The following is a 25,046-nucleotide window of genomic DNA, read 5'->3' on the forward strand; positions in this document are numbered from 1 at the left end:
CAAATTCTTGGCATGATGCACCCCCCAAAATAACACTGACCAAAACGGGTCCCCCCACAAGGCATCCTCTCCCATGATTCAACATGGTTTGAACGGTCAATCTCCAAATTATTGGTGTCCATGGCGAAACATTGGATGCCATCCAACCACCATTTTGGAAAATCACCTATTGTCTTGAAACAATCGTTCATCCTAGCCCTTGCGAACTCGCCTCTTTTTATTGTCGTTGCTGCTGTTGCTGCTGCTGCTACTGCTCTTGAGTAAATTTGAAGAAACTTCTTAAAAAGTACATAAAACGATCGTACTTCGTGATCCATTCATGTGGGGTGGGGAAAGATTCTTTGTTCCCATCTCGAAAGTTGGTTCGTCTTCTTCGCCGTGTCGCTTTGTTTTGACACTAGTATGAATATTGTCATTTTGGATTTTTTGGATCGGCATGCGATGGATGGAGATGGGGAGCTTAGTCTATAATTGAATTAGCAAAAAATCGGATTTTCTAAGACAGTGTTAGCCATGATGGAAAGACTTTGTGGTTGTTCGTCCAGGAATGCATAAACGAATAACTTGAGGTATAAAAGGGAGGATTCATGTGTTACGAATCCTATTTAGATCATGTACCTTGGCACCCTCGATCTCTCGGACGATCCATTGCGTCTACAGTAGTCAATGCTCCCGATCTCCCGCATCACCTCTGCACTAAACCTAGTGACCCTCCTAGGAGTGCTTAAGATGCTGCTTGCCCGTAAAGTTAGTGTGGAATAACGTGGAGCTAATGTTTCTCGTAATTCACGTATAATGAAATCGATGACGAACAAAGAACACGAGGTATTTACCTGATTTGGTTCGAATGTCAGTATCTACCTCATGGAAAGAGCCAGTCGTAGAAAAAAGACAACTAAACAAGCCATTTGAAAATTGTGGAACTTCTTCTTCTTCGTGGTTTTCACTGTGTGATTTCTACGGCACAAAATAATGGAACTCCATACGGAATGAATCAAAGCGAACGATATTTCGAGTGGATCAAGTTAGGGTATGACATTATGGTTACATTTCAGAATACGTATTATCATTTGATATCTAAATCTTCATGCGAATCAATATCCAAAGCTTGATGGAATTCGCTCTTCCATTTTGGAAGTGGAAATGCCTCGAGATTGGTCGGGCACATAAAAATGCTTTTGAAGACCGAGTCAAGACATCTCGCAAGAGAGATGAAGCATATTCCTAGATGGCGAACCACGCGAAAAGCCACTCTATATCGTTCCGCCCGGGCGTCGAAGGAAAGCTAATCTAAATCGGTAGGCTCGATGAAATTTCCCGATAACAGGAAATGCGCCAAATATAACATGCCGCCCAAACCGATTAGATATATACATATAAATTAGACACGAGGTACGTGTAAATTATACGGTGTAATACGAAAATACGATCCGAGAGGCCCCCCCTCCAAAGCAATAGGGGCAGGTTTGGCCGTTCATCATGGTACACTCATAGTCACACCTCGCGTGCACCCCTCATTTCCCCCCGCGCACGTATGCACTCAACTTCAAATTTTTTTTTTCTTTTTAATTTCCTTTTTTCTATTGCTTTTCTTTTTCATTTTTCTCACCCTTTTTAAAAAAGAAATTCGAAAAATGAAATCCTCCTTGATCCCCCGGCATCCAGGGGCATTTGCGTCAATTCAGCCCTTTATATAATCTTCTCCTCCTTCCATCCACCAAGCCATCCTCTCTGTATTTCGACTCTCTCTCTCTCTCTCTCTCTCTCTCTGGAACGCCTTTTTGAGTGGTGTGGTGCGAGCGAGCTCTCTATCTGATTCGCAATCTCTCTCTCTCTCTCTCTCTCTCTGGTGGATTCGCTTCGCAAGACAGAACCACTCGAGGTATGGATTCCGTCTTTCTGTGTGTTGTTCCTTTCGCTTCTCCGCGGGCTGCGTCGTCCGATTTCGTCTTCTCTTCCGGCGGATTTCGACGAGCGAGCCTCTGTTTTCGTTTTACGGTTGAGATTTGCGGTTTCTCGTCTCGGATTGTGTGGAACCTTTGGCTCCTTTCACCGGTGCTCGGTAGATCGACCTTCGTTTACTTTGGATACTTGCCTTTTTTGATTTCTGATGTTATTCCGCTGTCGAGGAAGGATTTGAGCTTTGATTTTCTGCGGCGGAGCTATTTTTCGTGTGCGTGAGTCGGCTCTGAAACCCGGAATTGACTGTTGCAGGCTTATCAGCGGGAGTTATCGTGGCGATCTGTTTAAGAAGAAGTGGAAGAAGCGGAACAGTATGCGGTGGTGGACTCACTCGATAGACGTTTTCCGAAAAGCCATCTGTCTGAACCTGTTCTGTAGGGTTATTCTGTAATTACTCGCTTGCCCATACTTCGAGATTTGATTTCCTCGTCTTCCCTGTTAGTCACTGCCATCGTTTCCCCATGGGATCCACTTTCTTCGTCGTCGTCCCTTGCTACGTCCGCCAGATTAGCTGAAATTACTCGTAGATCCATCTGTGAAACTACTAGCGTCTTTTCCTTCGCTGCCAGCAATTGGACGAATCTCTGTTTCTTATTTTGGGTTCCTTAGTTCCTTGATCTTCTGTTAGTGCCTCTGTTTGGACCCGGAAGTGCTCTGTGCGTGCTCAGGCTTTTCTGACCATCTATCGTCGTCCTCGTTGTTCCTTGAGATCTTTGGTTTTGTTTCCTGTGTCCTGGGTGTTGATTCTGTTGCTCTTCTGGAAGATTAAAAGGAGTTCAAACTTCTTGAGTGACGGGTTGGGAAGTGTAGTTATGGTGTGCCAAGCAGCAAGCCAAACGAGATTCCGGGCATTGAAACATGAAAACGGGATTGCTGGGAATGCTACCATTATTGTTAGAGTGATAGCGTGCTTTCAACCTCTTCAAGATTGCCAGGTTAGTAAACGATCATGGTGTGCTCTGTTTTCCCCACTAGCAAGACATCCTAAACTTTTCTGTTGGTGATTTTTCGTGCACTTAACTGTGACCCTCATTTGAACTATTCTTCTTTCTTTGTTTGAGAATAGGTTTTGGCTATGCTGCTTACTGATATGATTTTTTCTCTTGGTTTCTTTTTTCAGGCTGAATACTTTCGTCATTTGCTTAAACCTGTTACGTAGGTTTATTTCGCTCCTTCGTGTTCCTCTTAAGCTGGTGTTCTTAGTTTTTTCCTCTCGTTTCCCGATCAAATAGCAAGCAATCAGCCACTTCTAATATTACAAGGTCAACAGGTACCTTTTCAATTCTTTATGCTGGAATCTTAGCTATATTAAATTTAGAATGTGTACACTATGGATTTAGTAAGGTCAATTTTTTTGCTTAATTGTTTTGCAGGTGATTGGTTTTGTTGGATGGAAGAAGACGGTGGATTCCCGCAGCAACACTCTGCTTGGCAATTGCCTAAGTCAGATTTGCCAAATTTCCAATTCAATTTGGGGTATCCAGGTCTCATCTCAGCCCAGAAAAGTGGTGGCCAGAAAATGGTTCCTTCCGATCAAGTCTTACCACTGGATGTTTTTTCTGGACTACCTCATCCTCGGATAAGCCAATCTTATGAACCTCAAGGTTGGTTTTATTGCTTGCCGCGCTTCCGGCAGGCTTCGGCCCCACCTTCGGACAATTTGGTTCTAGAAGACAAGCTCCCTGCTACCACTTTTGAAAAATGGAGGGATTTCAGCATGCCTAATGCGGGCTCTATCAGTTTGCAGAAGAAATTTGTTGTTTTTGATCGATCGGGTGATCAAACCACTTTGATTTACAGTACTGGGAAGGGAGTTCCTACCGAGTGCTTGCCTACCTGGACTACAAAACATCTTTTTCCTAGAAGTGCTGTCAACAATGTTGCAGGGAGCAACAACGCTGATCACGATAATCATTTTGGGCCTCCATTGATGGAGAGAATACATGAAAACCCAGAAACTGATGTGCAAAGCGAGATGCGGGAAGATACAGAAGAACTCAATGCCTTGCTCTATTCAGATGATGATACTGACTACTCCGACGGTGACGACGACGAAGTTACTAGTACTGGCCATTCACCCAGTACGATGACAGATCATGAGAGACGTGGTTTGTCTGAAGAAAGTAATGAGGAAGTAGCTAGTTCAATTTGGCCGTTTAAGAGGCAAAGGACTTCCTGTGGAGATGATCAGCTGCCGTCTCTTATGGACACTGCAAAATCTTATCTGCGCGAGTCTATTGGGTCTGAGGATGATGCTAAATCCAGTAGTGCTGATGGCAAAAAGTACGCGCATGACTTGGTTTCTATATCTGGCGACAAGAAGATAAAAAGGGAGAGAATCCGTGAGACTGTCAACGTTCTGCAAAGCATAGTTCCCAGTGGGAAGGGGAAGAACGCCATCGTGATTCTTGATGAAGCCATCAACTACTTGAAATCCTTGAAGCGCAAAGCTGAAGCTCTTGGGCTCACCCCGTAAATCCGTATGTTTCTACCAGTGGTCTGTCTCTTTTACAAGTAGTCCTACGTACCTGTTTCTGTTTAATTAACCGTGAATGTGATGTTTAGTGTGTGCAAAATAAGTTCGAAGACGAGGTGTTCGAACACATGGCCTTGTGCATATGGCAAAACCAAAAGGGTCTCTCTATAGTGATTGGTGTGGAGGTTCTGAAGCTGTGTGGAACACAGAAATTGTTCTCACTCTCTAGACTGGAGCATTTTGCGTGAGCAGAAGAGCACCATTTGCTGTCCCAGCAAAAGGTTGAATCATCATTAGTCTATATTTTAGGGTTTAGTGAAAGGACTCAAAAGTTTGGACTGAGCAAAGAAGTTGGATGTGTGAATGAGCAGACCAAGTGAAGAGGGGATTTGCACGCCTCTTATTGTCCTGGGTCCCAACCCTCACTTTCTCTCACCCTTTTCCCGAACTTAGTGCTGTTTTATCCTTTGTGGGTCATTCCCTTTTTGTGTAAAAGAGAGAGTGAGAGAGAGATTTCTCCATCCCCACTTGAACCCCTTTTATCATGCTAAAATCCCCCCTTTGGGAGATGGTTACTTCCATGCACAAGTCACAAACCCACCCCAGAGGAGAGGATGACTCGGAGTTCTTTCCGGTGCTTTTGCTTTTCGCTGTTAGTGGTTGCTGCGATTTGGTGAAAGTGGGTTGTAATTATGCAAAGCTTTGGTGGGTAGAGAAGGCATGTTTTGCTATTATGTTGCGTTGCGCTGTGGTGTAACTTTTGAGTCTTTTTGCTTTCGTGAAAACTCTCTGCTGGTGTGAAATGTCAAAAAGGCGTGCTCTGTGGTTTGGTCGTGGGTTTGGTGTTTTTTGCTCCCTTTCTTTTAGAAGGTGCAATTTAATTCGGTTGGTGTTATTGTTGTCTCTATTCCCATGTACTTACGTTGCATGCACGCATTTATGGCCATTGAGAAAGCGACGGGTTTGGGGATTGTGATTCCCCCTCCTCGCTCGTGAGAAGTGCTCTCCGCTTGAAAGAAAGAAAATGATTTTTCCTGGTCTTTTCTTCGTGGAGATGATGGCGCTGGGAGGGTAGGGGGACCACTTTCTACAGGAGGGTCGAAATTATTTTTAGGACAGGAAGCCCATCAGCACATGTGGATGAGCGTGCCCTAATGCATGATTCTCTCTTTTTGTTTCTTTAACTTTATTTAACTGTGAACGAGTGGATCTTCGTTGCTAGCAAGATCTTCTCGAAAATAGAGAGAGGTAAAGATGGACTGTCGTCCTCCGTTTTCTTTTCTACCTGTTTGTGATCATAGCAGGCCATGAGTCCCGTGTCAGACCCACCTCCCTCCCTTGAAAACGGTTCAAGACGATGGGTGAAAAGAAGGGGCTTGGCTCCAAAATGTAATTCTCTCTGTCTAGCGAGAAAATATTCGTAGGTGTGTGGTGTTTTAGTTTCCCCGTTCCTTTCTGTTTACATACGTATTATTAGGCAAAAATTGACACGTCTAGCCGAAAATCGAATAAGAGGGGTTGATGGTGGTGGGTGAGGATTTGCAATAGAGAGACAGCAAGCGAGAGAGATGTCTAACAGCGATGTGGGAGCGATCCTTGCTGTTGAAGAATATCGATCTAGGATGGCAAGACTCTCATTCGGAAGCTTAGGCCTGTATCTTTCCATGCAAGTGATAAATATGAAGCGCCGTTGAATTGAGGCGATACGCCGTTGAACTGAGGCGCATTTTACGTGCGGAGCTATTGAACTGTGGCAGTTCAGAGGAGACTATCGAGCTGTTGGCTGACTCGGATCAAGAAGGAGCATGATGCTAAGGTTCGAGGATGGGAGCATTACATATGCTCAATGCAATTGAGGGGCAAGCCGAAAGGAGCCTGCGACAATAGTGACTTGATGTATGCGGAACAAAGACGATACCTAATCTTTTGGATGATATAGTGTGAGTGGGGAAACACAAGGAGGACCGAAACTGAGCGAGAAACTCAGCCCGTATTCTGGGTTCGAGTACATGAAAGACGAGGTATATAGTGTAGATTCAGCAGCATGATATAAAAGGACGCTCACTTCTTTTCAACATGAACGTTGAATATCTTAACACATATTCTATTAATGTAGTAATCTCTCTCTGTGTTTTTTTTTTCAATCATCTTAAGAAAAGTTAGGAATGTCGATTGAAAGTGGTAAATCGAGTCGTCAAAATATTTGACATGGACGTGGTTGGTCCAGTGTCCGTGAAATTGTTTCTCTTTCTCGAGAGAAGTTCGGGGCTAGGGTTTATGTCGATTGTCCTTCGGATGGAGTCTTATGGGAGAAATTCGAACATATCCGTGGCATAATCAAGTCAATAATTTGTGCTATCCTACGCTAAGAAAAGGAAAGAAAGAAAAGGTGCCTGTATGTTTGTGCAGAATATATTCTGCATCACATCAGTTGGGCGGGAAGATCCGAATTCCTAGCACGCGTACCCCTCCTCCGTTGGCTTGACGCCAAAGAACTTTCCTCCTGGCCGAGGGTTGTTGCCACAAAACCAATAAGTAGCAATTATTTAGCGGCGCATGATTTGTCAAATTATAGTTGCACGACATCGAAATAGAGCCATTAATTAAGCCATATGGGCTTGTCCGTTCTTGGACCCCCGAGGAAAACTCCAACGCACACTGCTTGAAACCGGGGTCTACGTTGCCCGCAAGCCAACGTATGAGTCGAAATTCCGATGACTCACATAAGCACTGATTGCTACTATGAGCCTATCCAATGGTAGCAATTCGAATATGACGTGAAGTCTACCTTCATCGATGCCATTCCCAATAATTGAGAGAAAGTATTTTTTTTATCCTTTTGTCCAAGGGAATACCTTCGAAGTTTTACATTGCAAAGTTTAGATGAAGTAGTTAAGGACTTGCTTAGGTCCGAAACATTGAATCAGACATAATTATTCAAAAAGTTCTAAGCTTATCGTATGACGGCTAGTTTAATCCTAAACTTTTTAATTTGATCAATTTAGTCATAAATATTCTGACAATTTATCAATGCAATTGGTGGAGGAAGAAAGAAAAAAAAAAGAGACAAAAGAGATGGTAGAAAAGCAAAAAATTTAGAAAATTCATAAGAAATTGCAAATCGTCCACGTCGGTATTGGTCATACCACGTAGGACGGCTAATATTGATCGAATCATGAAGTAAACGATTTCCGACTAAAGTTGTTCGGAAAGAGTATATTGTCAAATCTTTAAAAGCCTTAAGAATAAATTAGTCAAATTAATTGTTTATGATTGAATTGACTGTCGTATATCATATTTAAGACTTTTTAGATAATTATCCTCATTAAACAGATCCATATCAAGTATTATCACATCACATCGCCGACGTAATACTTGTCATAATTTGTGTGGTGTCGTGCCAATACGACATAAACTTGAGGTAATTGGATGAATGTTGGTCCCGCTTGGAGTGATATTCACCGATATGATTTGGTGGGTTTTAATCATTCTTTTTAACTATATGTTGCAAAATTTTCATCTATAGGGTAAATTAGTCTTCTAAATTTTCAGTTTGCCAAATTCCTTAGTTGGGTGTCCTTTTCTCGAAATTTCCTTAGACTCGATTTTACTTCAAAAGAATTTGATCAGTTTAAGCTAGGGAAAAAGCCACCAAAACCCCTCAACTATGGCTACCGTAGCACATTTATTCCGAGTTTTTTTTTTGTGACACAAAAAATCTCAAATTTGTGTCGGCGTGACACATTTATCCCGAATTTTTTCTTGTAGCACCAAAAACCCGAGGCATTTTGTCCCAAGAGAACATATATTTTCCCCCGTTGCACTCACCTCATATTAGAAACCTCAAACAAGCACCGATTTTATCACAACTTTAAGGTTTAAAAAAAAAAAGAGAGGGCTCTCGAGCAAGGATTGAAAATTGAAAATGAAGGACCATTGCACACGTGAAAAGGAAAAAAACGTCAGAGTGAGTCAATGTGAGTGGAAAAAAACAGCGGAGTGAAGCCAACCCGACTTAAGACATCTTTTTATGTGCGAGTCAATTGAGAGTCTCTTAAATTTACTTTAAGGATTTTCGGGTTAAAACGGGCACTAAATTTCATTTTAAGTTTGTAATGGGTAAGTGCGGCTCATTCAGCCGAGTTGATCCTCAGGCTACTCGCGATCGGTCCGGTCGAATCATTTTTGGTTTAGACCTACCCCTGGCAAAGAAGCGAAACGTAAATGTGTTCATCGGCTGACAATTATCCTTTATCGGCAACAAGTTCGGAGGTCGTCCGAATTTTTTCTTTTGAGGGATCGGAAAAGGGGTCATCGGAATTTTTTTTGGTCAGAGGGTCATGGGATTTTAATTTTTTTTGGGTCAGAGGGTCATCGGATTGAAGCGATCAAATTTCCGGGGTACTTCAGAGCAAACTCGATACATGTGACCGTGAGAACTTTGCAAAACGGGCTTTCCTTCGTGGGGGTGTTTTTGGAAAATTTCCCTCTCCGGGCACGGAAGGCGGGTGAGGAGGTTTGCAAAACGGGCTTTCCTTCGTGGGGGTGTTTTTGGAAAATTTCCCTCTCCGGGCACGGAAGGCGGGTGAGGAGGTTTTTATACTCTGTAGTCGCATCTATTTTAAGAACATCCTACCCGCCCGAACGGGACTCTTCATCTAGCGGTCTCAGATCATCATCATCATCATCATCATCATCATCATCATCATCATCATCACGCCACAGAACCCGAATAAAGGGGCGGTGATCTGCACATCGATCACCGTCATTAAATTTAATCACGCCCGCACTTGATTACTGGAAGGTGCGGAAGACTTAAAGAGAGTCGAGTAAGTTGCAAAGGCAAAGGAGAGTAGACTACTCTAGAGAAAGGGAGACCGTCTCAAAAAATTTCGCGAGCGTACTTATAGTTATAGCTGGATATGGTTCGGGAGCCTCCTGCGATCGCGCCGTGGAGAAGAAGCTGATCGGCGACCGGCTGGGAGAGAGAGAGAGGATATCGGCGATCGACCCCTAGGGTTTTGCGAGGGATTCCATGGCCATCTGCGGTGGCTTCCACGACGGCAACATTCATGATTTGCTCGAGAGCAGATGCGTCGACACGCGCCACGTAAAAAAACCTTTTATTCGCTGCTGCTGCTCCTCGCTCGCTCGCTCGCTCGCTCGCTTTCGCGAGTTTAATATGTTTTCGCTGGTTTAAGATTGGGCTCTGTGATCAGCGGAGAATGTGTGACTGCCATGTCGGTTGGCCGATTTTTATCAGTCGGTTGTTGAAATGGGCTAGAGCTTTTGGCTGCGGTGTGTGGTGATGATCGAGTAGTTAGGTCTAGTTGTTGCCAGTGATCGTTTGCCGGGGGTAGAATTTTCCGATTTTCGTTCATTCTCATTTGTAGGGATTCTGGTTAGAATTGTGGAGGCATCAGTCGCTGTGATTGGTCAACTTGCCCAATGCAAATGTAGCTCGGAGATTCTTGGACTTTTACTGGGATAATTGTTCTTTTCGGCTGAGAAGGGCAAAGTTAGGATGTGAATAATACTGATTACCCAATGTTATAATCTATGCGGGAAAATAATCATTGTCCATCAGTGCTTGGCTTATCGTGTAATGACTGTAGGGCATGGTTTTTAATTAAATATGTAAAGAACTGTGGGAATGGAGAGTCCCATTCGCCAGTGGGAAAGTTAAACATGAAGATCGGCAAAGATGTTCAAGAGGTGTTGAGAATGGCACCAAATTTATGTTAGTTTCACAGTATATGTATTGTTTTCTATTTAGGCTGGAGTAGTAGGTGGATTTTAGTGTATCTGACATATTTTTAACCGATTTAATGTACTGCCACATCGTTGCCTCTGGTAAACTGGTGATTGACCTGATAAGGTGCACTTATCTGGTGTTGCGATGGGTGGTGCTTCTTTTAGTTTATGGTGTTTGGGTACCAAAAGTCTAGTTTGAGAGAGTGAAGTGTGATACATGTTTAATTTTTTTTTTCACTCTAATCTTCGACATGTTTATATTTCTGCAACATTATTTGTTTGATTAATCTCTTTATGAAAATGGATGTTGCGATAATATTGGACAAGTAGTTTTATGTTGGAAGAGGAACAAGAGTAATCGTTTTGTTTCTCACATAGAAGTGAAGGGTCTACTTTCTTCGTCTCATTTGTTCTCTCTCTCTCTCTCTCTCTCTCTATATATATATATATATGCATATATATATATATATACATATGTGTGTGTGTGTGTGTGTGTGTGTGTGTGTGTTTACACATGTATATATATTGTTGGGTTTATGCTATCTAAGTTCTCCTTGATAATTTGATAGGATGCAAATCGCAGTCTGCAAATGCACTCGTCATTAGTTCAGAGGCTCTCCCATGAGAAAGAATTAGAGGTAGTTATAATACATTCTTTTGGTAACAATAAATAATGGTTCAATGTATTTGGATGTACTTCTTCATAATTTTTGCTTAAGTGCTTTTGGTTTGGGATAAAGGTTCTTTCTTTCTTGTTTTGGGCATAAATTGAGGATCAGTAGGGTAGGTCAGTCATTTTGATTTATATGAGCTTAAACGTTCTTATGTAACTTTTACTATATATATGAGTTTCATATCGATGCATCATTTGGATGGCTTTTTTTCTTGTGAAACTTTGCGAGGCAGAAGTTGGTTATTATCTCATGACTGGCAAAGCTGACTGTTTTAGTTGTCCCTTTCAGTTGGTTCCCTTCCTACTAGACTTTTTTCACTGCCAGGACTGTTGGGTCATTTTCCTTAAGTTTCATATATCTGTAGCATTAGTGGATGAATTTGTTTTAAGTAAGGATGTTAACAATGATTTTCAATGATGAACTGAATTTGAGCAGCTTTCTAGTTTTCATTATTTTAATGGAACCATCATTGAGGCTGGCATGCGAATTATGGTTTGAGTTATGTTTGCATCTAATGTGTAGAACTCATCTACTCTCATATTTTTTGTCAATATATTGTATAGATAAGGTTTTTAATGTCACTAAGTTCATATTCTTCTTCAGGGACATCAAGGTTGTGTTAATGCTATTGCTTGGAATTCTAGTGGCTCACTTTTAATATCAGGATCAGATGACACTCGGGTATGACTAAATTCAATTTTCAAATTTATTTGAACATGTGATATAGCTTAGAATTTGTCAATTTTAGAGGAGTTGTATTGATGCAGTGGAAGTAAAGATCTAATTAATGTTAGCAGCTTATTTGGGAGTGAATGTGGATTTTCATCTCTGAATGGAAAGATGCAGTTGGTTCGGGTTGTGTATTGAATGGTCACGTACTACATTTACTGTGTAAGGTATGACTTACATGAGAGCGTGAGTCTTAAAACTGCATTAGCGGTACATTCTGAATTGGTCTCTGAACATTTTTAAGCTTTTAGGATTGACGACATCCCCGAACATACCAATAAGTTTAATTATTTTGTTTGTATGTCTTGGAAGCATGGTGAACCTGGTCCTAGTTCTGCATAGTGCATAGCGTTTATAGGTGTTATAGCCCTTGGTATAGATCAGTCAAAACATGATGCAGACAACAAAATCTCACAAGATGACATTCGTCCAGATATTGATGTTTCTATCAAGTTGGGTGAGGATGGACTGTACTAATCAAATAAGAGTCCCGAGGGATTAGGATTCGTCTCATAGATAAATTAGCAGTCTTATGTCATATGGGATTTGATTCTTATTAGGATTCCATTGAGTTTCCATTTTAGTTTAAGTAGGATATCATGTTTCCCTATTCTATAGTATTTTTCTTGTCTAGAGGTTTCCTATTTCAACTAGGAGTAGAAATTTAGAGTGTGTAAATGTCGTTGTAGCTCTTCCTTGTAGATTTGATTGTAGCTGTAAATGCATTGACTGTAGATGCTTCATCCAATGTCTTAGCTCTTTCTGGTGCTTGAGCTCTTTTTAAAATTAGGTTTGCACATCCTTGGTGCCCTAAAGTGAATTTCTCTTGACCTATTGAAAGAGCATATGTCTCGGCAATGCAATGAACTATCGTATTTTTAGTGCAATTTTTGTTTTTGGAAGTTTCTATACTGACGTATTTTGGTGTAAGGAATGAGAAATTAGCTATAGTGAGTTAACACTTGTGAAGGACACTTGGATTTGGATTGCTAAATTTGAGTGTGTGCATTTCTTGTGTCCTTTTTCCGAAGGAGCTTTAAGCATTAGTGAGTACACTTTGCTTAATGTTGCAGACCAGATTAGCAGCAGAAAATTTATCATACCTACATCATGACAGTGATTCCATTTTTCTGTAAACAAATATAATGTAAGTTCTCCATGGGGAGCATCACGAACTTTTTCCTTGCACAGGTCAATATTTGGAGCTATTCACGTCGGAAGCTTTTGCATTCAATTGATACTGGGCACTCTGCAAACATCTTTTGCACAAAATTTGTCCCCGAAACATCAGACGAGCTTGTAGTCTCGGGAGCTGGAGATAGAGAAGTACTGTTTCCGCTTCTGACATTTATCATGATCATAGTTGCTTTGAATGATTGATGTATATAAATTTGCATCGGTACTGCTACAGGTCAGGTTATTCAACTTGTCTCGATTAGATGGGAGAGGAACTGAAGAAAATGCTATTCCTCCATCGGCACTTTTCCAGTGCCACACTGGAAGAGTTAAAAAATTAGCTGTGAGTCTATTGTGGCAATTTTTAATTATTAATTGGTGAATAGCCACACTTTATGCGGCTTCTGCTGTGAATAATTGTCCTTTCCTGTTTCATGTAGGTTGAAGTTGGTAACCCCAATGTTGTCTGGAGTGCATGCGAAGATGGAACTTTGAGGCAGCATGACTTTCGGGAAGGTAATTCTTGCCCTCCTGCTGGATCTCCGCAACAGGAATGTCGAAGTGTTCTGGTGAGTTATAATTCTTGCGAATGCTTGTGCTATTATGATTGATCATTCTTGTGCTAAGTGTATTTCAAAGTTTTTGAAAATCACGTGATAATGTGGACTAAGAACAAGAACTTATTCTTGTTACTTTCCTGTTATAGCGTCCTGACAGTTGTTGGAGAATCTTGATATGAATTCATGCTTGATGCATTTCCTTCATGTACTTATTACTGAGCTTATGTGCTTTTGCCAGCATAACGTTGTCACCTCGCTTTCTGCATTGGTTTTGTGTAATGTTTTCCTTGTGTTATGTTGCAGCTCTCTTTGCTTGAAATCTGTGTGTGAAAGGGCATTGTTAGTTAGGTGAAAGATGTATCTCAATTTGCTCTTGGATACAGTTGATCATGGGTGTGCTGCATTTCTGCCATTCATTCGGTCGGTTAGGCTCTAGAATACGAAAGTAGATACATTCATTTAAATCTTCTCTCTTTGAATTTGGCAGCTTGACTTGCGTTCTGGGTCCAAGAAATCACTAACAGATCCTCCAAAAGGAGTACTTGCACTAAAATCTTGTGATATCAGTTCCACCAGGCCTCACTTGATTGTAGTTGGTGGGAGGTATTTTGTTGCAGCTGAAGCTTGTTCCTAAAATCTAAGTTTTCTTAGCTTCAACTAATAGTTTTCTTTTATATGTCAGTGATGCATTTGCACGGTTATATGATAGAAGGATGCTGCCACCATTGACCTCCTGCAGGAAAAAGATGGCACCACCTCCTTGCGTCAACTATTTCTGCCCAATGCATCTCTCAGACCGCGTTAGTTCAGAATTTTGCATTATTGCATTTTTTGCACTGTTTTATTCAAATTTAGTGTTTTTATTTTCTGAACTTGTATTTCTGTGCTGGAAATATGGTCTGTGCTGAACTCTCTAGGAAAGGCAGTGCTTTAGTTGGTACTTATGGTTGCAATTTTACCTATTATAACAAAGATGTAATATTTGTTCGTAGTGATAACGGTTAGATATAAATGAGTCATCATGTTCAAGTTTACTGCATTCTCGAGCTTGGAGTGGACTTTGTCGGCATATTCTTGTCGTGTGTAGCAGTATGAATTTTGTTTGACACGTCCTTGCAAGTGTGGCTGATTATCTGGATCTTCTGACTCAATAGTGTCTTCAGCAAAATTTCAAGTACTCAAAATTTCCTTGAAGTCTCCATCTGCAAATTTTTATGCCTTCTGCTGCTCCATTTAGCCGCCTCCTTTGTATCCCTTATCACTCACCATCTTCTCACTGAACTTTCGAAATGCTGTCATCAAGTGTTCAAATCATATTGGACAAACTTTTTCCATTTTAAACTTTATCAGGTGCCTCCTTATCCTTCAATGTGGTCATTTTAAAGTCATTGGTATTTTGGGTGCTCCAAGAAAGCATTCTCATTGTCAATGCACCTGCTTTTAGAACATGTCAGTTCTTATTTGGATAGTGCTGCTACTTGACCATTCAACACTGGATTCGGTAAAGCACTACCAGCTCTATCGTCATTTATTAGGATTTATTTATGTCGCTTTTCTTGATTTTGCAATAGATATTATACATCCTTCTCTATTACATCTATTCTTCCTATATCCTTGGATGAAAACTCAAATAATGTGTCTGGCTTCCTCATTATGGATACGTGATAGTAGAATTGCTTCAATCTTTTCCGGTTGTTGGTCTTCAATTTCACTCTGACTCTGCGGAAACTTCTTCCTCTTTTGAACTTGCAGTCAGTATGTTCAAGATTTACTTGAACATCTTAACATTTCCTTCCAAAATTTAACTTTCAAGTCATTTCTTCTTAATTTTTGCCTAAGAGCGCTATGTCTCATTAGTGGAAAGCATATGTTAATGAATATCATGCCAATACTGCTAGTGAACTTGTCTATACCAAAACAAAGAGATAGATTCCTGTTATCATATAATTTTTAGGTCAAAATATCATCATTTTTTCACTCTGTATATCTAAATATTTCACTAGGTAAAACTAAGAGTGGCATGAAAGCTTTGAATCTTATAATTCAAATTCAAGTTGTAAGTGATATGAATGTGTTGGATGAATCTGTAAATGCTGAAACAGAAACTAATCCATTGACCGTCATTATGGCCCAGGCTGTTTGTGTTGGAATACCAGTTTCAGAAGTATCTTGTAGATTTTCTTTGACATTGTGTTTGGTACTACTGAATACTGCTTAGACATCTCATTTTAATACATCTACTTATCTGTATCTGGGTCTTTGGGAACTAAACTTAGATATTTCACTGAATCCATGATTTGGTTTCATTCGATTTGTGAACCATAGGGAGTTTGATTCAATATCTCTTTCTCGGTTTAACGATTGTGCTCTTGGTTGATAAATTTACACGTTAAGACTGTTACTCAGTTTGCGAAAATAGCTTTTTCTACTGCTGTAGAAGAAGATCAAGTTTATTACTTTCTACTCTTTGCAGGGACGCTCAAGCTTGCACCTGACTCATGTTACATTTAGTCCAAATGGAGAAGAGGTTTTGCTCAGCTATAGTGGAGAGCATGTGTACCTAATGAATGTAAACTCTGGTATGCTTGTCCAGATGCTATGAAGTGAGATGTTGGCGAAGCTAGGATGAAAGCAATGTTCCCTTTATGTAGTTCTTATGTCATTGCATTAGCAGGGCTTTAGTGAAATGGCCAGATGGAAGCAGATTCGATCTTAGTATGGATAAAGAGAAGGGAAATTGATAGGACACTGCAAATATGTTTTTCTTCACTCTATTACTATTGGGAACTCTAGTCATCCACACGCACAGTCAAGATGCTCTTCTTTAGAGAGAATTTCTTGACTGAGTTAATGTGTGTCTACTGAATGCCTTTTGGTGACTGTAATAGATGATCATATTTGCGAAGTATGTGTAGAATGATTATCTGGTTAAATGGTATAATCTGATCTCATAATCTCATTTTCTACAGTAGGAGGAAATGTGATGAAGTATACTGCAGCAGATGTCTCAAAGCTGACAACCTTCACTGCTTGGCCAAATGGAGTGGAAATGCAACCAACAGTTACCAAAAACTATCCACATCATCTTGCGGTGCCATTCTATCTGAACCTTGTCTTGATATGTTTTTTGAAATGAAACTGATGCTCTTTCCACTGTCATTTCTGTGTCTAATACAGGCTTCACAGCTTGAGAAGTGCCAGAATATAATGCAGTTTGCAGAAGCATCCTTGAGAGAGGGAACAAACTATTATCATGGAATTGAGGCATGCAGTGAAGTTTTGGATGGACACTGGCAAGTGATTGAACCTGCCTTAAGGCTTGAATGTCTGTGTACACGTGCAGCTTTGTTACTCAAGGTCTTTGGTGAAGTATTGTGATTTGGTAGATTGGTTTGAGCCCTGTTGCTGTTGTATGATGGACTGATTTTATCTTCTTTTATCAGCGGAAATGGAAGAATGATGTGCATATGGCTATAAGAGATTGCCAGAGAGCAAGGATGATCGACACTTCTTCTGTCAGACCGCTTTATTATATGTCTGAAGCTTTATCTCAGGTGGCTATTAAGTTTGCCTGTCAATCTAATTTTCCAAAATACCTGTTGCCTGAAATATATTTCGTTTATACACTGGTCCCTTTAGCCACACTTATTGAACGTAGGATTAGATCAGAAATGTACTATAAGTATGAGCCAGTGAGGTTGTTTTATGTCTCAATGGGTTGAAAATATGATTCATGTAGCTTCATTCACCAGTTGTGGGAGAATGGTGTCCTGAGGTACTTATGTATTCTGTTTTAGTGAACCCTCTCATGCTCTTGTTTGGGTCTTTCTAATGGTGTTGGCAGCCTGTTCAGTGTGAGACTTAGACCATGACAATGGATTGGGCTTATCGAATGGGTGGGTCGGGTTGGGTAAAAAATTGTCCGACCCAAATTTACCCATATTTATGCAATACAAATTTAGCGACCCATACCGGCCCAACCCACACATGCATCCTTAACCCTACCTATGAGAACCATGTCCACCCATTTAACCCACTTTGAACTCCTTATGTGAATATGTTACTTGGATAAAATTCCATATCAAATTAAGTAGTTAAAGTACAAAATTCAAAGGTGTAAACTTAAAAAAACCTAAAGATGGATATACCTATAAAGAACTAAAAAGTCTGCATACTGCAAATGCATACTTTATTGATCCAAGTTTTTAATCTTTTTCTTTTGTCACCAAATCCAATTTGTCATAGTGGAAGATGCAGAAAAACTTGTTAATTCATTCTATGGAAGAACAAGACATCGATTGTTATACCTTTTTTCCCAAGTGATTGACTTTTGTTTGAACGCTATTTGGTATCCGTGTCCGTTTCTAGTATTGTTTTTTACCTGGTCAAGATTCTATAGACTTGGTCAATTTAGACGAAGAGTTTCTTTTAATGAATTGGAGGTTGACTTCCCAATTTCATGACTTTTACCTCTTATCTGAGAAGATGGCCCTGAGGGCTTGATAATGTGTCTGATTCATTAATACTTGGCTGTCAACTTCTGTAAAAAGTATGTTCTCCTGGTTGGTAACTTTGGTCGGTAGCCACAGTTTTATGAAATTGGCAAGGGGGCTATAAGGCTTGATGAAGCGACTGTACAATGCCTAACATAACAGATTAACTGCATCTGACCTGGTCCTGCACGTGGTTGCTTTATGATTGTTTGAAAATTCTTTGGGTTACTATGTCCTTTACATGCAGCAGTTCTCAAATATGTATATTAATGATATGGATTTTGTTCAAAGACTCTTTATTAGCATGGCTGGTGCCCCGGGTAGGCTTGTGCACTCATTTCTCCATGCAAACTCTTTGGCAGTTGGGCAAACATAAAGAGGCTCTAGAATTTGCTCTTTCAGCACAGTGCTTGTCTCCATCAGATCCTAAGCTAGAGGAAAGGGTGCAGGATATAAAACAGCGTCTTGCTGCAGGTACATAGTTTATCTACAATGAGTCCTCCCTGTTTTCACTGCTCTAGTTGATTATTCTGATCATCAGTCATCACCTTTTACTTCTTCCTAGCACATTGTCCACTATCAAACTGCTTAAGATTTTGGACATATTTTCGTTCTTTTCCTGCTGTATATTACTTCAGGTTTTCTCTTATTCGAATTTCCTCCTTTTCTAAATAATGGCCATTGTTTCAGTTGATTTCATGTTGGTCAAACAAATTCATCCTTTGGGTATAGAGGAATACAATGAGTATTCACTTCATATCCATTGTCCTACCTTTTGATTTGTCTATGTCTGTGTTATCTTATCATTTAGCTGAAGCAGAAAAAAATAACAAAGTAACAAATGGAGCACCAAGATCCGAGCCTCGAGGAGCAAGAGTGCTATCATTAGGTGACATTCTATTTCGATCAGAGGCTAATAGTGATGCTTCCCAAGATGGTCCAAGATCTGAAAGAGAGGAATCTGATTATGATGAGGAAATGGAGGTGGATTTTGAAACGTCAATTTCCGGCGATGAAGGACGTGATGTTGAATCAAATGTTCTACATGGAAGTTTAAATTTGAGAATCCACCGAAGAGGTGATTCATATAGAGAAACTGCCAGCACAAATGATTCATGTGGATCCCCTTCATCATCGTCGCAGAATGATAAGATCCTGTATCAGGTTCATATCTGGAACTTCTCTATTTCAAGCTAAGACTGCCGATAAACTGGCGGAGGGTATTGGTCTTACCACGCATATGAATAGAATCTTGTCCACATGTTGATTAATCATTTCCATTGTTTCTAAAGAAAATTTTATTTGATCCTTCTGAAATCCTCCATGTCAATAATTTAGGAACTTCTTTGCATTGGTGAGAAAAGCATAACTTTATGGGACTAGTAGCCGTTATATCCGATAATCCCCACTTTGGCGGTGTTATTGTTGGTAACGGCGGGTACAGCTGCTTTGTGACAGTGTAGTAGTTGCCATAGTGGCAGCGTTTTTATTGTTACATAGATTTATGCTCTCCGATCAGCAAGCAAGAGCAAGATCTTCATATCATAACTGAGGAGGGAGGGAGGGAGGTTCATCCCAACCTGTATTGTAATCATTGTACTTTTATGAGTAGATAGATAGATAGATAGATAGAGGGAGGGAGGGAGGGAGGGAGGGAGGGAGGGAGGGAGGATATTCATCCCAAACTGTATTGCAATTGTTATACTTTTATGAGTATTTCTGTTATTTGTCATCTTGTGCCATCAACTTACTATCTAACTTTGTTGCAGCCTGAGGCAGTCATTGATATGAAGCAGAGATATGTTGGGCATTGCAATGTGGGAACTGATATAAAGCAGGCCAGTTTTCTAGGGCAGAGAGGTACATTTGACATGTTGATGCTGCTTGTTGCTTGAGGTCTTTTGACGATATTTCTTTTTTAATCTCAGTCTAACGTCATGATGTCGGTATCAAGTGTGAGTGTAGCATTTTCCTTATTAGCATACTGGCTGCGTTGATGTACTAGATTGGTTTCATCCACTTAGTGACGTTCCCTGGCTTTTTCTTATGTTAATAAATCTGCTACTGTTGGTTGACAGGCTTAGCACTAAGAAGCTTCTAAATCTCAAAATTTTTGTTCATGGTTTGGGCGAATTTAAGTAGCTGATTTTCCAGATGTGAGCTAATCCTCGCACCGGTTTCATATGGTTGCTTAACCATCCGAGAAATAGCTGAACGATAGCTAAAAAACCTACTTTCTTACGATTACGAGAAGGTCGTTCCAGCTTTTCCATGGGAGTATGGCATGTTCTTCGTATATCATCCTGTACTGCTTAGTTGCAGTGCCCTACTGCCCATTTGATGAAATATTTTCATATTTTTTTTGTTTGTCTTCCATTTAGAATCTTTCAATTATAGCTATTTGTGCATTGATCAATGGAGTTGTAGATATTTTTTTTTTGGCGGCCTCGTGCTCATGGGCAAATTGACTGTGAACATAGAAAAACTGCAGCCCTGCGCTGTTGGTGATGTACTTTCTGATATGCTATCTGACGACTTACATTAGCTCCATATCGTGGATGGCGCTCCATGAGTTTAAATTGTGTTACAAAACCACTTTGGCCTTGGTATTGAGGCTTTTTAGTGAATATTTCATCTTTGGTTCCTTGTTTGCTTCCATAACCTGAGCAACAAAAGCACGGTGTTATGTCTGATGCTTTTTTCGTTTTCCAATCAACATATGGCTGATGTTATTTCAAGCACTGAGAAGATTGGAAATCTCCTCCAAACAGACTTTTAATTCGTGTATCTTCTCGATATGGGTAACCCAACTGCCGTTAGTGCACTGGCCCAAAAAAATAAAATAAAAATACACCTGTAGTGAAGTGATGTAGTTTTATCACGAAATCCGTGTCTTATTTTCAGGTGAATATGTTGCGAGTGGAAGCGACGATGGCAGATGGTTTATCTGGGAAAAAAGGACGGGTAGACTGATTAAGATGCTTCTTGGAGACGAAGCAGGTATTTTCTAGCACTGATGCTTTGACTTCCATGGGATGCTTTTCCTATATTTTCTGAAGCATGTCACTCATGTTCCTTCACAGTTGTGAATTGCGTGCAGTGTCATCCCTTTGATTGTGTTGTGGCGACCAGTGGGATTGACAACACGATAAAGGTGAGTCTTGTGATGGATTTGTATGAGGACAGAAAAGTCATACTTGGGAAAAATATTTAGTGGTTTGTGATGCTAGATATGGACTCCAAGCGCGCCTGTTGTTGCTGGAGTGGCGGCTGGACCAGAGACTGCCGATGTATTGGTTGCTATGGAAAACAATGAACGCAGATTGATCCACAATCGTGAGTTTATTTTGTAAGGCTCTCCTCTCTTGAGTTTTCTGGTTGTTGAATAAATAGGAGCAGCAATTGATATCTTCTGTATACCTAACTGATCTAGCATATAAGGTGCTGCTTTTGCTGATATCCTGCTTGAAATTCTATATGCCCTAACTTGGAAAAAGGTATTTAGGTATTCGAATGTGATCTATTTGTCAGTCTTGTTGTAGGATTTTAGAGGCCCATGAGCCCGAGCGCTGTGCTAGACCGACTTTCATAATTTACTCGAATTGTATGGAGTGTGTGGGTGATGTAGAAGCTACAGGAATAAGATGGAGGGTCCAGATTCTGGATGTGCCCATTTCCCATATTCGAAAGCCGGGATAATGCGACATTCATATTAGTGCCAATACTTGCCATTTAGTTCATGCAATATGGGACTGCTAATTTCGTAACCCAGACTTGCATCTTTATTACTATCCGACAAGAGATACGCGTATTTTCTTTATTACATCTTTATCACAGTGTTTCTTGTTTTCATCGTATTAGATTAGATTTAACTAGATTTAACGGAATGCAAAAGCATTTTGCTTTAGCAAAAATTGATTAACTCCTAGAAATAGGAAAAGTTTGTCACACTGGTAGCTTAGAGATGAACGCGTGGAGAAAAATGCTGAAACATCCTACATTTTTGTTCATTTTAGTAGCAAAATTTGTTAGGAAAAAGAACACAACCGAGGTGGGTCAACCCGGGGACAAATAAATGTCTCCTCTCTACCTCCTCTATCACCCCTCTACCCCTTGCTCATTTCTGGCCTTTTCTTTTTCCAAAGAAATAGTTTTTCCTCCCTTTTTATCATCATCGTCAATCTTTGTTTTTCTTTTAAAACTTGATGTCTTAGTGTTTCCCTGGGTCCTCTTATATGATAGATTTATGTTGCTGGCTGAATGAGGTAAGCACGTTTCAGAATGAGGGGCTATAGGAGCTCAACAGACTTAGAACTTTAGGAACCTTGGTATGATCTTTGCACCAGTTCATTGGCTAGATGCGGAGTCTTAGTTTTTGTTTTGACCGAATTATTGTTGAGATTCATTTTTCCTTCATGTAATTCCTCCTTGCAGGCCCATTGAAATCCTTGAGCGGTTTAGGATGCATGAGTCTGCTGAATGTGCCCAAAGTTGAGAGCGATTGAGGTATGTAAGCCATTACTCCCATGTTCTGAACTTCGCTTATTTGCTGTAATTGGCTTGATGGACAAATATGAAAATTAAGTTTTTAAATTTAAGCACTAGACTTTAACACTGAAAATAGAATTAAAAAATTATTTGATAGTAGTTGAAACTTACATGGCGAGTATGATTAATTTCTTATCAAACTGGTTTTGTGAACATTATTGGTGGTTTTAGCAATATAAGTAGTAAGATTTAATCCTCATAACTAGTTTTTTTTTTATTGAAGGGAAAATTTTAAAAAAAGGCTCGAAGTGCCTTTATTTTCTCAAATAGGAACATGAAGTTGACCTTGTTTCAAATAAAGGCCTGAAGTGGATACTCTTTCAAATAAGGGCTTGAAGTGACTTTATCGGTCTCAAAAAGGGGCCCGACTCACCGGTTAGTAGGGTCATTTTGGTCATTTAATACTTTTTCTTATTTGTTTTTTATTTTTTCATTTTTTAAAAAAATAAAAATAAAAACTAAATGTGAAATAAAAAGTTGAAACTGGGGCGGCTGGTAGGGCCGGCAACCCTACAGACCAAAAGCGAGGGCCAGCAAGCCCTTGCTAGAGTTGGGAGAGGGCCCCGACCCTCCATCCGTCTAAGGCGACGGTTGCCGAAACCCTTGCCGAGGCGCGGGCGACCTCGTCCGCCTTTGCCGCCGCCCCACCGGCATTGGAGCGGCCGCCTCCGCCTGTGTTTTCCTTTTGTTTTTTCAGTTTGGTTTTTTAATTTAATTTAATTTAACTAGTTGTATTTTGACAAAAATATTCTTGATTGGCTAGAATATTTAGCCGGTCGGCCGGCCGGCGAGGTCAGGCCTTTATTTGAAATAGTCATGATCACTTCGGGCTCCTTTTTGATACAATGAGGGCACTTTAGGTCCTTATTTGAAACAAGGATCACCTTAGGTGAGAGCACTTGGAGTTCTTATTTGAAATTTTCCCTTGATTGAATTTTGGCTACTTCTCTTAATACATTAAATGAAGTCTTGATTCTAAGTCAAAACTAGTTATGAGTATCAAACTTGCGTCATGCATAATGTTGAATGTCTTCATTTTCAGTACTTAATTAGGTTTTTCAAAAGGCCCTATGCCTTGAAGTTGTTAGGACCAGGATACATTTACTATTATTATGTGCCCCTTTCTGGTTTGCCTTTTTTGATGAGCAACTAACTAATTCTCATTAATAGCTTGAAGTTCTGCCAAGATTTATTTTTGCGGTGGCTTAATTCTATTAATCCCATTGTAGTGAAAGCCCTTCATGAAATGAACTCATCGTTCACATATCACTCTTGACCAGCTTGTGCTCTAAATCTAAATAAAATGGTTTCATCTTTCCAACCGAATAAAATGCTTGAAAAATTGCATCCAATGAATCTATTTTGCATATATTACTCTCTACCGTGATGAATGATTGTCGCATGGTCTCCCTGTCCCACTTCTCTCACTTATCACGCGCCCTTGTTCTCCTGCTGTCGATGGTCTTAATCTCATCCCAGTCTCTAAATCAATCTCATGGCTTCTATACTTATTGGCGCATCGCAGGGAGAAAGTATGGTTGGATGTTTCCTTCAGCTGTAGTTTTTGATAGAAGGGATGGATTGGTTTCTGTAATGATGCTTATAATGGAGCAAAGCTCGAGGGAGGAGAAACACACAGCAGGAATGACAACAAATTGTATCACATCGAGCTATACAGCTGAAGTTGAATAAAGTAGAGTTTGCTTCTCCCTGAAAACTCATTCGTCACAAGTCTCTGGTTTCGTCCTGTGTTTTTTTATTTATTTATTTTGTTTCTCTCCTAAATTATCTCCCTGTATCTAGCAATTCTTCTGTGTATGTGGCATGTATATTTTGAATAGTTTATGCTTCTCAGTTAATCGTTAGTGATGGTTTATTGATGATTAGCCAAGGTGTCATCAGGATGACCTTTTCCGTGGCTTTGGAGTGAGGCAATCTACAAGTGATTCCCTCAAGTCTTAATTACTTGTTCATGTCTATGTCCCTCCATTTTTGTGGTCTGTCTCCGTTATTGTGGTGTACACTGCCTCTGTGTGATGGACAATGGCCTCGGGGGTGGACTCTTTACGTGACTAGATCTGGTGTCTAATGAGGTGAAATATGTGCTTCTAAAACCAAATTGGGTCAGCTATTTTTTCTAATGGTGGTTTTTTTTTTTTGTTTTGTTGAGAAATCCATGCGTCACTTTGTGCGTGTTAAATCTGCTGTTACAGTTGAACAAAGCGGTGTAAGTCGTGCCCATCAATTGAGAACCATTCAGAAACCGTTCGCCTTTAAGTCAGACTCGAAATGGGGGCAAGTAAGATGTTTTTTCAAGTACTACTCAAATCTTGTTTTTCTTTCGGGCTGAAGATTCATTACGGCAGCTAGTAGAAGGCTTGCAGATTGCTGTGTAAAGAGCTAGTTGAACACGATCAAGGGTGTCCATGACAAGAAAGACTGAATTTCATAACTTCTGTGAGTGCAGGGTTCAATTGCATGAACTAAAAATATGGAGGACTCAATTGCGAAACCATAGAGTGAAAGTGTTAATTGTAGGAGAAGGCAATTCATGTGATGGATACATTGCGTCTTGTTATAACACATGATAAGGATATGCGGGGTATCAAGCCAATCACACGTAAGTGATTTTAAAACTTAAATGCCGCTTTTTTTTTTTCCCTTTCTGATATAG

General features: G+C 40.2%; 2 protein-coding genes across 8 annotated transcripts; both read left to right on the top strand.

Annotated features, from left to right (window-relative positions):
- The first annotated feature begins 1,733 nt into the window (after positions 1-1,733).
- Positions 1,734-5,267, top strand: LOC115739535 (transcription factor bHLH143-like). Its single transcript, XM_030672668.2, has 4 exons — positions 1,734-1,882; positions 2,215-2,897; positions 3,083-3,232; positions 3,336-5,267. The coding sequence occupies exon 4, from the start codon at positions 3,353-3,355 to the stop codon at positions 4,436-4,438; it is 1,086 nt and encodes a 361-aa protein (XP_030528528.1). The 5' UTR covers positions 1,734-1,882; positions 2,215-2,897; positions 3,083-3,232; positions 3,336-3,352; the 3' UTR covers positions 4,439-5,267.
- A 3,933-nt stretch (positions 5,268-9,200) lies between these two features.
- On the top strand, positions 9,201-24,258 carry LOC115739530 (protein ALTERED SEED GERMINATION 2). 7 transcript variants are annotated; one of them, XM_030672659.2, is made up of 20 exons: positions 9,208-9,548; positions 10,762-10,830; positions 11,470-11,547; positions 12,787-12,921; positions 13,007-13,114; positions 13,212-13,340; positions 13,819-13,934; positions 14,014-14,131; positions 15,805-15,910; positions 16,301-16,422; positions 16,509-16,688; positions 16,775-16,885; positions 18,187-18,298; positions 18,636-18,988; positions 19,594-19,684; positions 20,729-20,824; positions 20,908-20,978; positions 21,055-21,173; positions 22,259-22,334; positions 23,898-24,258. In XM_030672659.2, exons 1-19 carry the CDS (start codon positions 9,474-9,476, stop codon positions 22,317-22,319), a joined length of 2,250 nt encoding a protein of 749 aa, XP_030528519.1. In that variant the 5' UTR covers positions 9,208-9,473; the 3' UTR covers positions 22,320-22,334; positions 23,898-24,258. The 7 variants fall into 7 exon arrangements, with proteins under 7 accessions (XP_030528523.1, XP_030528519.1, XP_030528521.1 ...); XM_030672661.2 differs by having other exon boundaries at positions 23,944-24,258; XM_030672658.2 differs by having other exon boundaries at positions 22,259-22,330.
- The last annotated feature ends 788 nt before the right edge of the window (positions 24,259-25,046 follow it).

This window comes from Rhodamnia argentea, chromosome 2, assembly GCF_020921035.1.
Source record: "Rhodamnia argentea isolate NSW1041297 chromosome 2, ASM2092103v1, whole genome shotgun sequence".
In the NCBI taxonomy this organism is placed as follows: Eukaryota; Viridiplantae; Streptophyta; class Magnoliopsida; order Myrtales; family Myrtaceae; genus Rhodamnia; species Rhodamnia argentea.

Coding starts and splice junctions, on each gene's coding strand:
- LOC115739530 (XM_030672659.2), top strand. CDS start 9,474: ATGGCCATCTGCGGTGGCTTCCACGACGGCAACATTCATGATTTGCTC. Junction 11,548..12,786: donor CAGGATCAGATGACACTCGG/GTATGACTAAAT, acceptor TTCCTTGCACAG/GTCAATATTTGGAGCTATTC. Junction 18,989..19,593: donor ATGATAAGATCCTGTATCAG/GTTCATATCTGG, acceptor ACTTTGTTGCAG/CCTGAGGCAGTCATTGATAT.
- LOC115739535 (XM_030672668.2), top strand. CDS start 3,353: ATGGAAGAAGACGGTGGATTCCCGCAGCAACACTCTGCTTGGCAATTG.